Genomic DNA, 14,398 nt, shown 5'->3' on the forward strand with positions numbered 1-14,398 from the left:
CTCTTTTTAACCTCTCCGTCAGCACTAACACAATTCCAAAATGGTGGAAGTCAGCGTATGTCCTGCCTTTACTGAAAGGAGGGGAGGCCACCTTATTAAATAACTATAGGCCAATCTCTAAGTTGTCAGTTCTGGCTAAGGTTCTTGAACGCTTAGTGAGTGAACAGGTAAAGGAGTTTTTATGTACAAATGACATCCTGTCTAAACATCAGTCAGGCTTCAGAAAGCAACACAGCACCATCACTGCCACGATGAAAGTGGTGAATGATGTGGCGAGTATTTTAGACAATAAGCAGAGTTGTGCCGCTCTATTTATTGACCTTTCAAAAGCGTTTGACACCGTTGATCATCACATTTTAAAGCAGAGGCTAGCCAGTATAGGCATGTCCAGCCATGCAGTGGGTGGTTTGTGAACTACCTCTCTGAAACGTCCCAGTTTGCTTTCACTAACTGTACGGAGGCTCAGTCACTGGTACATTTTTATATACAAAGCCATGTTAGGGAAACTTCCATCTTATATCTGCTCCCTGATCTCACGGAGAATTGTAAGTGGCTACTGCCTGAGATCGCATGCTGTGGTTTTATTAAATGTCCCAACTGATAGGACTGTCTTAGGGAAGCAGCTTTTAGATGCGCAGCTCCTCTGTCTTGGAATAGTCTGCAAATTAAATGGAAACTGAACAATCTGGTGCCACTAAATGTTTTTAAAGCTCGGTTGGATGCTAGTCAATCAGAAGCTATTGGTACCTGCTTATGTGGATAATTATGTAAATGATGCTGTATGATGTCCTTTTGTTGTTCTATTTATGTTTTTATGTTTCATGTGGAACTACTTGAGCAGGTCTCCCTTGGAAAAGAGATCAATGATCTCAATGGGATTTTTCCGTATAAATAAAGGTTTTAAATGAAATGAAATAGTCAGGGGATTTGGGTGATGGGAGACACATCTATGGAATCACAATTTCAATAGCTGACCATTAAATGACGGATATGCCTTTCTGTCTGTGATGTTTTACAAATCAGATATTAATATGTAGAAGTAAAACATGAGAAATAGTATAGCAATATCCTGTAAAATTATAAAACATGAATAAAACTACACATCTTCAGATGTTATACATGCATAAGTGTCCTACACTAATAATACAAAGTTATTATTAGTATGCTGTGTATACCTTGTGTGCACCGCCTAGTGGTTAAAGCACGTAATTGAATTATTTTATTGAATAATGTTATTTTTGTTGAATAATGTTATTTGATGAAAAAAATATTAAGAGTACATACTTTCATATGTACTCTTAATATTATAGAATATAAAAAACCAAGAAGATACTGTAAGTGATCTCTACAATAAAACAGTTCAGTACTGGATGAACAAAGATATTAACCTGTTAAACCCCGAGCCTGTCTTTCAGGTCTCAGGCTAGAAAATGACATTCCCAGAACAAATGACCATATTGTCCATTCTAAAAGGGTTACATTAATAATCTTTTTTCTCAAAACAAGGTTACACCTGTGAGTTGGATGTAGAAGTGTCAGAATCAATATAGATGTTTTTATTTTAAAGTGAATTCAGATTGAACACAGTAAAAAAAAAGTAAATTATTGTGTCCGTCCAAAAAAAGAAAATTACTTATAGTGAAAACCACCCTTGAATGATAGGATGGTAGACTAAAAGCTTTAGGAATCCAAACTACAACATATAATAATTACCCTGTATTAAGATTGATGCAAAACAAGTGAAATTTGACCGTCTTAGAGAGATTTAGCAAAAAAACCCACTTCTGGGGTCATTTGGGTGGATTTGACCAATCTCTGGCCCCCCTTGTTCGATTTTGCTGATTGATATCTCTTTCTAACCGTCAGAGCCAATGGAATCGAGGGAAACTCCCACATAGAGAACCGCAGTGACACATCCTAAAACTCGGAAGTAAACTTCTTCCGGTTCCTTCGTCAAAAACCAATGCAATTTCTCCATAGGATTTTGGAAAATAGCTCGAAATAAGGTATGTGGTTGACACACATTTAAGAGAAGGATCACGTTTTGTTCAGCCGGATAATCTCCACATGTCAACCCTACTTTTATAATTTTTGAATCATAAATCTAGTCGCCAGAAGCAAAATGCTAACGTTATGCTATAAACGAACTACAAGCTAGTACAGCAGCAGGGTCGCACGACTTCAACGTCACGTCAACTTAAGATCGTTTCAACTGACTTGCACTGAAACTGCACTTTGAACACTTTAAATATATTAACATTTTAAACTGTATACCCCGGTTATCTAGGCCCTTTTTGTTTTGTTTAATGTATACCCCGTTTATCTAGGCCCTTTTTGTTTTGTTTAATGTATACATGTCACACTGTGGGACTGCGGGAAACAATATTTCAATATTTCTGGATGTATAACACATGTAGAATTGTTGACAATAAAGCTGACGTTGACTTTCGCACGCTTGCATATTTTAACAAAGCTTTTCATTTGAGCCACACTGAATTTAACTAGAAGTCATGGCTGTGTCAATTACCAGTCTGATATCGTTTTACAAAGATGACAAGAAGATTGGAGATAGAGGAGAGAACCACTACAAGTCAGGACACGTAAAACAGTGCAGCCTAGATGAAGGTGTGCGTACCGGTGTTGTCAGGGCTAGCATGAGGGACAAGGTGTATAGTGTCGGTGAGTAGTGAGCAAGAGTACAGTTAACCTAGAGTTAATTTATTCACATTAGTGACATTAATTCCCATCAACAAATCCATTTTATGTGTCACATGAAATCTTTATTACAAATATTACACACCAGAAAACACAGAAATATCCATGAAATAAACATACAGTAGGCTATAAACAATTAAAGGGATAATTGGGAAGGCATTACAAATGTAAATATATTTTAAATAATAAAACAATCCCACCACCACAGGTATCTACAGGAGAAGAGGGAATTCTCTCCACAAAATGTGAATGCCCACGTGGAGAATGGAAATGCAGTCATGCGGCTGCATTAGCCATCTTTGCCAACCACAGTTTCAGCTGCACTGACGTGACACCCCTGTCAGTGGAAGAAGCCAAAGGCAGCTAAACGTACGCATCCAGTGGAGGAGCTATTTCCTCCAACCAATAACTCATTCAACCTGCTGACAAGAGAGCCCACCTCCGAAGATCTTGACTGGCTGAGGGACAGACTCGGGGGCAGGTTCTCAGGAATTTCTTGGCTTCTCTCCCCCGAGCCAGAAGAGGAAGACTACAGCTTGGAAACACTTACTGTTCCTGAAATTCTCAAATCTGTTGGGCATCAGGGACCTGAGGCAATTGTGGCAAGCATGGCATTGTCTGAGGAGCAACAGAGGGCAATTCAGGTGGCTACCACTGGTCAGAGAACCAACCCAAACTGGCATTTGTTCAGGAAAGGAAGGTTGACTGCCAGCAACGTTGGAGCTGTCCTGAGGTCAAAGCGTGTGACTGCTTCCCTTAGTGCCAGGGTGCTAGGGCAACAACTGGCCCTTGATGGTGTTTTGTCTGTACAGTGGGGGACTATGAATGAATGTGAGGGTGTCAGCGTCAGGGCATTCACCACTGCAACCCAGATGCAGGTCCATGAGTCAGGTTTGTGGCTCTCCCAATCAGGAGTGTTGGGGGCATCTCCAGATGGTCTGGAAGGGTCTCCCGCTGTGCTGGAGGTAAAGTGTCCCTACGGAGCCAGGGTAATGACAATTAGTGAAGCTTCTGTGTCAGTAAGGAAGGAGAAACATTCAGCCTGCGTGAGGAGCATCCTTACTGGCACCAAGTGCAAGGTCAGCTTCACCTCACTGCAAGAAAGAAGAAGAAATTAAAAAATTGTGAATCGTTTTTAATTTACATTTACTCGCCTTTGCAATGTTGTGGTTGTTAGAGTGTTAGGCTTCCTGTCAGCTCGTCTGTTGGGAAGATATAAAATATTAGTTTCATGGAAGTCACACCGTCACATATAAGAGCATTAAGACATACAGTACATCTGCTACATCTTGCTAAAACAAAACATCTAAAGATATAACCTTGCACTTTGTTTCGTGAACATTTTCACTATTTTGACATTTTTATAGATGAAAATTGAACTAAAGAAATAAATGCATATTAATCCATATTGAAAATAGGTGTCAGCTGCTACACCAATTATAATAGTTATATTTCTTAATGAATTAAGATAAGATATTACTGTATTGATCCCAATTTGGGAAATGTTTGTGTTGCAGCAGCATAACAAGAAAAACTAAATATAAGTTAACTTATTATATATACAACAGTATGTGAGGGATGGAATATTAAATTGAATATTAAATGTAAAATGTACATGTGATTTGACGTCCAAGAGAAGCTATGGAGCAGAGAGTTCTCTGCCAGCCAGAGGTGAGTTGTTATTAGTTCAATATGTCAAACTGATTTCCCTGACTACAATCTTTAGTTACACGGTGAAACGTTATGCTACTTGTACTAATTAGACTTATCATACAGTTGCAAGAAAAAGTATGTGCACCCTTTGGAATTACCTGGATTTCTGCATAAGTTGGTCATAAAATGTGTTCTGATCTTCATCTAAGTCACAGCAATAGACAAACACAGTCTGCTTCAACTAATACCACACAAACAATTATATGTTTTCATGTTTTTATTGAACACACCATGTAAACATTCACAGTGCAGGGTGGAACGAGTATGTGAACCCCGAGGCTAAAGACTTCTTCAAGAGCTAATTGGAGTCAGGAGTCAGCCAACCTGGAGTCCAATCAATGAGACGAGATTGGAGGTGTTGGTTAAAGCTGCCCTGCCCTATACAAAATACACACCAGTTTGAATTTGCTATTCTTAAGAAGCATTGCCAGATGTGAACCATGCCTCGCTCAGAAGAGCTCTCAGAAGACCTACCATTAAGAACTGTTGACTTGCATGAAGCTGGAAAGGGTTACAAAAGTATCTCTAAAGCCTTGATGTTCATCAGGCCACGGTAAGACAAGTTGTCTCTACATGGAGAAAGTTCAGCACTGTTGCTACTCTCCCTAGGAGTGGCCGTCCTGTAAAGATGACTGCAAGAGCACAGCGCAGAATGCTCAATGAGGTGAAGAAGAGTCCTAGAGAGTCAGCTAGAGACTTAAAGAAATCTCTTGCACATGCTAACATCTCTGTTGACGAATCTACGATACGTAAAACACTGTACGAAGGAACCGGAAGTGCTAAAAATGCTAACTTACTTCCGGGTTCTAGGACGCGTCACTGCGGTATATAGACTGTATATATAAAGGTTAAAACGAAATAGACAAGTGTTAAGCGTTAAGTGGGATAATACTGTAGAACAAACGGCATCTGTTTGAGGTTATAAAATAAGGTCATCCTTGTAACTTAGAGAGATATTTTATTATGTAGGGAGGAACTGTATGCATCGCTAAGGTTAATTTAAATTGGCTATGCTCAAGTATGTAGACAAGCTCATGTCGAAGTAGTTATGTGAAATCAACGTCACAATAAGATATGTGTATATTACAATTATTAATGTCATATTTCAAGATGATTACTTAGATATTACAATACGGTTGGTTGAGCTGGAGTTCATTATCGAGCTTACACGTTAACGTCACAGTCATCTGAAGAACGAACCCAAACCTTGTTGTTTTTATTAATTGCATTACCAAATGGGTATCAAATAAACAGTAAGCATTGGTAACACAACTTCCAAAGTTACAGTAAAATAAAAAGGACCCTGACTCGGACAATACACAATCCAACATGTTCAACAGAAGAGAATCAGTTATATTGTTTGTACACATGGTACCTTACATATATCTGTTTGTTTAAGGTGTCCAGGTGATGCAGACAGGCTGGACCAGAGAGTGAGAGACAGAACTGGACTCCTCACAGCAGTGAACTTCAGCACAGGTACAAAGACTCTATTTTTCTTACTGTACAAAGAATCAAGAAAGACATTTGTTTAAATAAATGAAGTATTGACTTGAATACACTGATATACATTCCATTAAACAATACTAAATACTAGATCACCTACACATCAGTTAAGTTGAGGGTTTTTTCCATGCAAAAGGTTACATTTAGATGTTAACAAGCAATATGATGGTGTGAAAATGAGACCTTGTGTCTCAATGAGATCTACACTTGTATAAATAAAGGCTAAAGAAATATGGTTTTGTCAGCTTTCTAATGTAATGTATTGAAGGCAAAGATATTTAACACATAGTGAGAACTGCTACTATTTATCTCTCAATATTGTCTGAAAAAAACATGGTAAAAGTTATTCTTTCAGTGAGACAACAGAGGAAGCTTCTACAGTTGCACTACATTTTGATAACAGTTCAATATTATTTTGATAATAACATATATTTCAATGTTGATAAGCTTCATACTGTTCATTCATAATCTGATCGTCTTTGTAGCTCACTGTTGAAATAAAAAAAAATCATTACAATTACAAAATAATGATATCTACAGCCCCTAAACACACAAACACACCACTTTCATAAATAACACACTTGTTCTGCAATAATATGTTTTATGTTTCCTGTCATTTTTGTTAGGAAAGGACATGCCTGAAAGACACGACATCTTCTCCTTCTCTGAGGGTCAAGAAGAACATCCAAGACGAACATTAAAAGCTGATGTTATGAGATTTTAAGACCAGTACAGGACATTCACTAAGAAACTACTTTTATTGTGAAAACACAGTCAGCTGATCGAATGCACCTATTTCCACATCGACACTCCATCAGCCGATTATTTCTATTCGCCTCACTTTATGAGCTTCACATCACCTGTGCCTTGTACCGCAGAGTTTGCAACGTCACAAATAAATGGGGCCAATCTTCAGTCAGATGTGAATGTGTAATCTAACATTTTCAGTAAGAATAATGGACGAAAAGAGTGCAAATACAAATACAATTTATTGAAATGTGAACCAAAACGTAATGTTTTAAATAAAAAGCACATATGGACAGAAGGTGTAAACCTATTAAATGTATAAGTAAACACGCTTCCCTGCAGTCTCTGGATTTCCTTGCTCTCACTGAGACGTGGATTACTCCATCCAACACATCCGCCCCACAGCATATTCCTTCTCCCATACACCCAGACCCACTGGCAGAGGAGGTGGCACTGGTCTCCTGCTCTCTCCCAAATGGAGCTGTTCCCTCTTCAAGCTACCTAACTTCACTCCTTCCACCTTTGAATTCCATGCCGTCACTGTGACCCATCCTATACAATTAACCATTGTTGTCCTCTACCGTCCACCAGGTGCCTTGGGGGACTTCTTGGAAGAATTAGATAATCTCCTCTCACACATCCCTGAAACTGGTCCTCCCGCTGTACTTCTCGGAGACTTCAACCTCCAGACGGGGAAGATAGACGAACTAACATCTCTTTTAACCGCCTTTGCTTTCTCACTTTCTCCGTCCCCACCAACTCATAAAGCTGGCAATGTCCTTGATCTCATATTCTCAAAGAACTGCGCTACTTCTAACCTCTCTGTAAACCCGCTCCACACATCCGATCATTTCTTCATTTCATTCTCTCTACCCCTTTCCAAACATAACTAACTAATCTCTTCTCATCCTGCACCTGTCCGCCGTAACCTTTGTTCCCTCTCCCCCTCTACCTTTGCCTCATCGGTGCTCTCAGCCCTCCCTTCCTCTGACTCGTTCCAACTCCTGCCTCCAAACTCTGCTGTGGAAACTCTCCTCTCTACTCTCTCATCCTCTCTGGACTCTCTCTGTCCTCTCACATCTCGGCAGGCTCGTCAGTCCACTCCTGCTCCCTGGCTAAATAACGCACTGCGTGCTGATATAACCGTCCTTCGGGCAGCAGAGCGGAAACGGCCATGTAGACCTCCTAACCTATCAGGCTCTCCTCTCCTCTTTCTCTGCTTCCATCTCTCAGGCAAAAAGCACTTTCTTTCAAGATAAGATCCAATCTTCCTATTCCAATCCCAAAAAACTATTTTCCATCTTCTCCACCCTCTTGGACCCCCCCAAAGCCCCTTCCCCCTCCTCCCTTCTGTCAAGCGACTTTGTTAACCACTTTGAAAAAAAGGTTGATGATATTCACTCTTCTTTTTCTGACTCACCTCTACTCACCGCTGGGTCACCAGACCCTCCTTTCACCCACACACTGACCTCCTTTTCCCCTCTCTCTCCAAGTGAGGTTCTTATCCTCATTACCTCTGCCCGCCCTACCACCTGTCCTCTGGACTCTATCCCTTCAAACCTCCTTCAGACTATCGCTCCTGATATTCTACCGTTTCTCACCCATTTCATCAACACTTCTCTAACTTCTGGTCACTTTCCAAACAGTCTCAAGGAGGCAAGAGTAAACCCTCTCCTAAAGAAACCCACTCTCAACCCGTCTGATGTTATAAACTACAGGCCTGTCTCTCTCCTCCCGTTCCTGTCTAAAACACTTGAACGCGCTGTCTTTAAACAACTCTCCTGTTATCTCCATCAGAACAACCTTCTGGATCCGCACCTGTCTGGTTTCAAGGCAGGTCACTCCACAGAAACTGCCCTCATTGCTGTCACTGAGGAACTGCACACTGCCAAAGCAGCCTCCCTCTCCTCTGTCATCATCCTTTTGGACCTGTCTGCTGCATTCGACACGGTGAATCATCAGATCCTCCTTCGCACTCTCCAAGAACTTGGAGTTTCAGGCTCTGCACTTTCCCTCCTCACCTCATACCTCAAAGACCGTACGTACAGGGTTACTTGGAGAGGGTCGGAGTCCGACCCTTGTCAATTAACTACAGGGGTCCCTCAGGGCTCTGTTCTTGATCCCCTCCTCTTCTCCCTGTACACAAACTCGCTCGGATCAGTCATTAGCCCGCATGGTTTTTCATACCACTGCTACGCTGACGACACCCAATTAATTCTGTCCTTTCCCCGCTCAGAGACCCAGGTCGTCGCACGCATCTCTGCTTGTTTAGCTGACATCTCTCAGTGGATGTCTGCTCATCACCTCAAGCTCAACCTTGACAAGACTGAACTGCTTTTCCTTCCGGGAAAAGATTTTCCCACTCTTGACCTAACAATCAACATCGGCACCTCTGTTGTTTCCCCGACTCAGACTGCAAGGAATCTGGGTGTGATCCTAGATAACAAACTGTCCTTCACTGCAAACATCGCTGCTACAACCCGCTGCTGCAGATACACGCTTTACAACATCAGGAGGATGCGTCCCCAGCTGACCCAGAAAGCGACACAGGTTCTGGTCCAGGCTCTCGTCATCTCACGCCTAGACTACTGCAACTCCCTCCTGGCTGGTCTACCTGCATGTGCCATCCGACCTCTGCAGGTCATCCAGAATGCAGCGGCTCGTCTGGTCTTCAACCTTCCTAAATGTTCCCACACCACGCCGCTCCTCTGCTCCCTCCACTGGCTTTCGGTAACTGCTAGAATCCACTTCAAGACAATGGTACTTGCGTACCATGCTGTGAATGGATCTGGCCCTTCCTACATCCAGGACATGGTTAAACCGTACATCCCAGCACGTGCACTCCGCTCTGCATCAACCAAACGGCTCGCTGCACCCTCGCTGCGAAGGAGACCCAAGTTCCCATCAGCAAAAACACGTAGGTCCAAAATGGTGGAATGAGCTCCCCATTGACATCAGCACAGCAGATAGCTTACACACCTTCCGGCGCAGACTGAAAACTCATCTCTTTCGACTCCACCTCGAGCAATAAAACGTATATACTAATAAAGCACTGGCTTTTCTAAAGCCAGTTGAGTAGCACTTGAAATGTTTTTGCTCTATGAAACCTGATGTACTTATATGATTCTGTTTTCTTTAAGTTTGTATTTTGTTGGTCGAACGCACTTATTGTAAGTCGCTTTGGATAAAAGCGTCAGCTAAATGTAATGTAATTTAGTCAAATAACGTGACAGACTAGGCATGTGCAGTTGGTATCAGCTTTGCCCAGCATGAGCGTCCATTCCCATTGGATAACGGAGAATTTTACACCCGGAAGTAAGTAGCCTATTCCCCTTACTGTCGATTGATTTTACAGTGATATCTGCACTACTCATCGACTAAAAAACACCAAATTGTCCTTGTTAATTACACAACATTGATTGGATTGAATTGTGTGCAATGCTTTTGTATTTTCCCCCTTCGATTCGGAGAAACAAATATATTTTCGGAGTTTTTGGACGGCAGAAGACACTACACTACCCAGAATCCTCAGCTATCGTTTGGGACTACACCATGTGCTTAGCTTGACAAACCCCGTGATCAGTCCTCAACCTCTGTGATTGGATGCGCGACGTTTACACAGAGCGTCCAAAAGGACTTTGAAATGGAATGAAACCCATCTACGGCACACTATTCAAAACAGGAATCGAACATGTCCTACCCAAGCGGCAAACTCTGGGGAACAGCCGGGAAGCCAATACGGAAGTGCCACACACTGCAGTTCATATATTGGCCGATAGGCGATGGCTGCAGAAAGGAGCAATTTCCATAGACCCCCATGTTAAAATGCCCAACTTTACAGCAGAAAAAAAACATGTTTCTGTCCCTGGCTCCATACATTTTTATTATCGATATAGTTAGATTCCACCTTCATGATTATGGATCTGTGAGTGAATTGTTTTCTAAAGCGACCCTTTTATTTATATTAGGTCTTAAAGTTTTTGCATTAATTAGGGCGTGGTCACGTTGATGGACACGTACATGCCTCACTGTCAGCTAACAGCAACTTGTCCACTCTGCTAGGCTACAACCATAGAGGCTACAACGTTAGTTAGTCATAGTACTGTACTTGACCCTTTAGCTTTAGCCGTGTTCGTGGTGATATACCAGACAATTAAGATGTCGTGCTGTGCGCTTGAATGTACTAACAGAACTTCCAAGAAGTCTACTCTCAGCTTTTTTCGGTGAGTAAAATGATAATATTATACATGTTAACCCCGTTAGCAGGTGTTTGTGTGCTTGTTAGCTTAGCTTGTTATGCAGCTTATTAGCCAGCTAAGGACGTACCCCTTTATACATGTGTATATATATATACAGTTTAGTTTATGATTCCGCCTTGGGTAAGACTTTTATAGTCTATGGCTATGACACCCATAATGCTAAATGGGAGCAAATGTTAATAGAGGACCCAATTATCCCAGTGGTGGCCGCCGGAGTCCGCCGCCGAAGCTAACCGGAGCCGTAGCTAGCCCTTTGCGGCTCCGTTAGCTTCGGCCAGCGGCGGAGCCCGGCGTTATAACTGGAGATCAAGGAATGCAGCGAAACGCGGACTTGGTTCGCCTGCAGCCCGCTATAGTATTAGCTAAATAAATGATGTTGAACAAGGCTTATTAAGCTGAACATCGCCACAATTGTTCTGCTATGTATCGGTACTTATTTTATTTTCTTAACGTGTGAATGACAAGCATTAAGAATAACAACAAATAGCTATTTATCTTGCATATTGTCTCGTTTGATTATGAATGTAACGCTTATATAGTGGAACTGCACTGTTTTATCAAAACCAAAGTGCCACGCAGTAACTTGGCAGGCATGTATTTCAGCAGGAAATGTGCAACCTAGATTACATTTACCAACACAGACTATATAGAAATATCTGTAAAAGTTGTTCATGCGTTATTAAGTGAATATGGCATTAACCCTCCTGTTGTCTTTGGGTCGGTTTCATGTATTTTTGAATAAAGGTTTCCTTTCGGTGATCCAGACAGGCTGGACCAGTGGGTGCTGAACATCCGGAGGAATACATGGACCCCCAACGTTTCTTCTCGCCTGTGCAGTGAACACTTTGAGAGTCATCCCTTCAGCACGGACTCATGGGTACAGATCCTTTTAAAAAATAATAATAACTTGGTTCCATTTGTGAGTGTAAATTGTTGTTACTAATTAAATACATGTTATACATCATACAATGCTAAATAATTGCTATGGCACAGCTTGCACATCAGTGATGAGTAATGTTCTTTTGATTAAAGGCCAAATTAAGATTTTGCCAGTTAAGTATAGAAACATAAAAATCGAATTTTTTTTGCAAACCATCACATTTCTCTTCAATGTATGCAAAGACTCTTTATCATAGATAGAGAATTGCCATTTCCCCCACATACTCTATGTTAAAAACAGATGAATTATATTACCTTTTTTACGTTATTTTAATAGCAACATTCATTCATCTGTTGTCATCTTATAACTTATTTATCTTAACAGCTATCACTGTAAAAAAAAAGATGATTTAATTTTACTATACAATATTTATCTTTACATTCTGTTCTTGCATATGTCTTATTATATGTACGTGTATATAGATTTCTGCCTGCACTAATTTATTATTCTTAATTTAATTTTGAATTTATTTTATTGTTTTATGTCTTATATAACTATGTTGCATTGTTGGAGGAGCTCGGGACAGATGATTTGCATTGCCATTCCTACACTGTAGCCTATGTGCTATGACATCAATCCTTTGAATCTGAATCTTGGAAACACGTAATTGTTGAAAAGATTAACTGAATAGTTAACATGTTGGCCCTCTATTGTCTTTTATAATGCACTCTTACATTTAAAACAACATTATTCAAAAGAAAGTTGAATATCTACAGACCTCAAAAAGTTATTTTATGTGTTTTTGTTTATTATTTTTATTAGGGAAGGAGATGCCTGAAAAACACTGCAGTGCCCACCATTTTCTATTTCACCAAAGAACAACAGTCTGGAAGGAGAAGCAGGTGAGTAACAATGACGAGGTCAGTGACACTCCTAGTTCGACTGTTAACAGCAAGGAGGAGGTTGCAGATGTCGACCATGGTAGTGGTGAAAACAGTCTTGCTGCTGATCAGAGCAATATCATTATGATACAAGGCACACCTGAAGAAGCCTTTGTTGTTCCACATGTGGAGCGTAATGACATTCCAACAGCCAATGCTTGTGAGGATGTTGGTTTGGGGAGCAGCAGCCAACACACAGACTCCGCCTCTGTTCACTCTTACACTTGGGCTTTAAACCAAGACGGGTCATACTGAATAGTTTGTGCACACATTTCTAACATGTGATCTTTCTTTCATGTAGGACGCTTGAGGGAAGTTGCAACGCCTCGGCCAATGGGATGTCTTCTCCACGTGAAAGACATTGAAGGCATCATTTATAACTTGAGACCATTTTCCAAAAGTGATGACTTGTATTGGCTTAGGCAGTAATGGATTACATCGAACACGAATCAAGATCGTATAGAGAAAAAGGGAAGTGTAATCCTTAGTTACATAGGAAAAGATGTAATCGCATTAGTTTGACTTTTCTAATAATAGGGAAACTCAGGATTACAATCTTATTCAAAACCTAAAAAGAGCAGATAGTGCTTGTTGTAAAATTATCAAATTGTATCTCTTCTCTGAAGCGGTACTGTTCTGTAGGATAATACTTTCATTGTGAATCCGACACCTACTGCCTGAATCTGCTTTATGGTATTATATTATACATTTCAGTAAACACATCATATTAATATTTCTTCTCTCCTGTGTTTATTTGCATTGCATTTGATATTGAGGTAATCCAAAAGAAAAATAAAGTTATCAGGTTACATTACTTTTATATCTTGATACTCACATGAAGTTACTGGTTGTGTTTTTGGCAAGTAGCCCTCCCAACCCTGTACATAAGTTATATCATTTGAATTACTGATACAGTTGTTGCACATCTTTAATTTATGTTCTAGTGTACTTAAGTCATAAAATGATTCGAAACCTTTACTTTTCATAAAATGCAAGATGTAACTTTCAATGTGAAATAGATCTGATTAAATAAAGAGTAAAAGCACAATCTTAAATGTTGACAGTTATCATTTTCCTATGCTTATTGTTAATGTAGTGGTGTTATAAACAAAATGTTGTCGTAAAGGAAATTAAGATGTTTTTTATTTGTTGACAAAAGATTTAAAGTTGATGCTCACAACATGTGGGAACATTTATGGAGAAAAATGTTTCTATTGTAAAACAAATATTTATCTGCATACTGAACAATTTAGAAACTCTCTCAAAGGTATTATCTTCTGTGACGTTGCGACCCTGTAGGGATTGTGGGTATTGCACTTCATAATTACATTCTATGGTATGCTTATGACATTGATGCCAACATACATGGGATTAGGGGAGACCTTCTTGTTGTTTGTATTGTCATGATAAATGACAGCGTAGTATTCATTGTCAAGATTTTGTGTTTTTAAACTTGGGACTCTTTTCAGACTGCTCCGGCTTGGGAAAAGAGTTGAGCCTTAATGTGTAATGTTTTCTGTATTGTATGGTAAGCTTATCCTTTCATTTGATAGTCCCATTTGGATGTGATAGCTAACATTTTCAGTAAGCAGTAGACAAAAGAAGTGAAAATATGAATGTAATTTATTTTCAATATT

At 40.2% G+C, this 14,398-nt stretch overlaps 1 protein-coding gene and 1 long non-coding RNA gene across 2 annotated transcripts; both read left to right on the top strand.

Moving 5' to 3' along the window:
- Positions 1-5,822: 5,822 nt before the first annotated feature.
- Positions 5,823-6,658, top strand: LOC139433124 (uncharacterized). Its single transcript, XR_011642695.1, has 2 exons — positions 5,823-5,907; positions 6,561-6,658. It is a non-coding gene; the product is annotated as an uncharacterized lncRNA (long non-coding RNA).
- A 3,975-nt stretch (positions 6,659-10,633) lies between these two features.
- LOC139433082 (THAP domain-containing protein 3-like) lies at positions 10,634-14,050 on the top strand. The gene is made up of 4 exons (XM_071201972.1): positions 10,634-10,904; positions 11,685-11,817; positions 12,643-12,722; positions 13,063-14,050. The coding sequence occupies exons 1-4, from the start codon at positions 10,840-10,842 to the stop codon at positions 13,124-13,126; spliced, it is 342 nt and encodes a 113-aa protein (XP_071058073.1). The 5' UTR covers positions 10,634-10,839; the 3' UTR covers positions 13,127-14,050.
- The last annotated feature ends 348 nt before the right edge of the window (positions 14,051-14,398 follow it).

This window comes from Pseudochaenichthys georgianus, chromosome 24 (genome assembly GCF_902827115.2).
Source record: "Pseudochaenichthys georgianus chromosome 24, fPseGeo1.2, whole genome shotgun sequence".
Lineage (NCBI taxonomy): Eukaryota > Metazoa > Chordata > Actinopteri > Perciformes > Channichthyidae > Pseudochaenichthys > Pseudochaenichthys georgianus.

What these genes read in the sequence shown, in the direction of transcription:
- LOC139433082 (XM_071201972.1), top strand. Translation starts at nt 10,840, where the DNA reads ATGTCGTGCTGTGCGCTTGAATGTACTAACAGAACTTCCAAGAAGTCT. An exon ending in TCTACTCTCAGCTTTTTTCG is followed by an intron (nt 10,905 to 11,684) that starts GTGAGTAAAATG and finishes TTTTGAATAAAG; the next exon opens with GTTTCCTTTCGGTGATCCAG. An exon ending in CAGTCTGGAAGGAGAAGCAG is followed by an intron (nt 12,723 to 13,062) that starts GTGAGTAACAAT and finishes TCTTTCATGTAG; the next exon opens with GACGCTTGAGGGAAGTTGCA.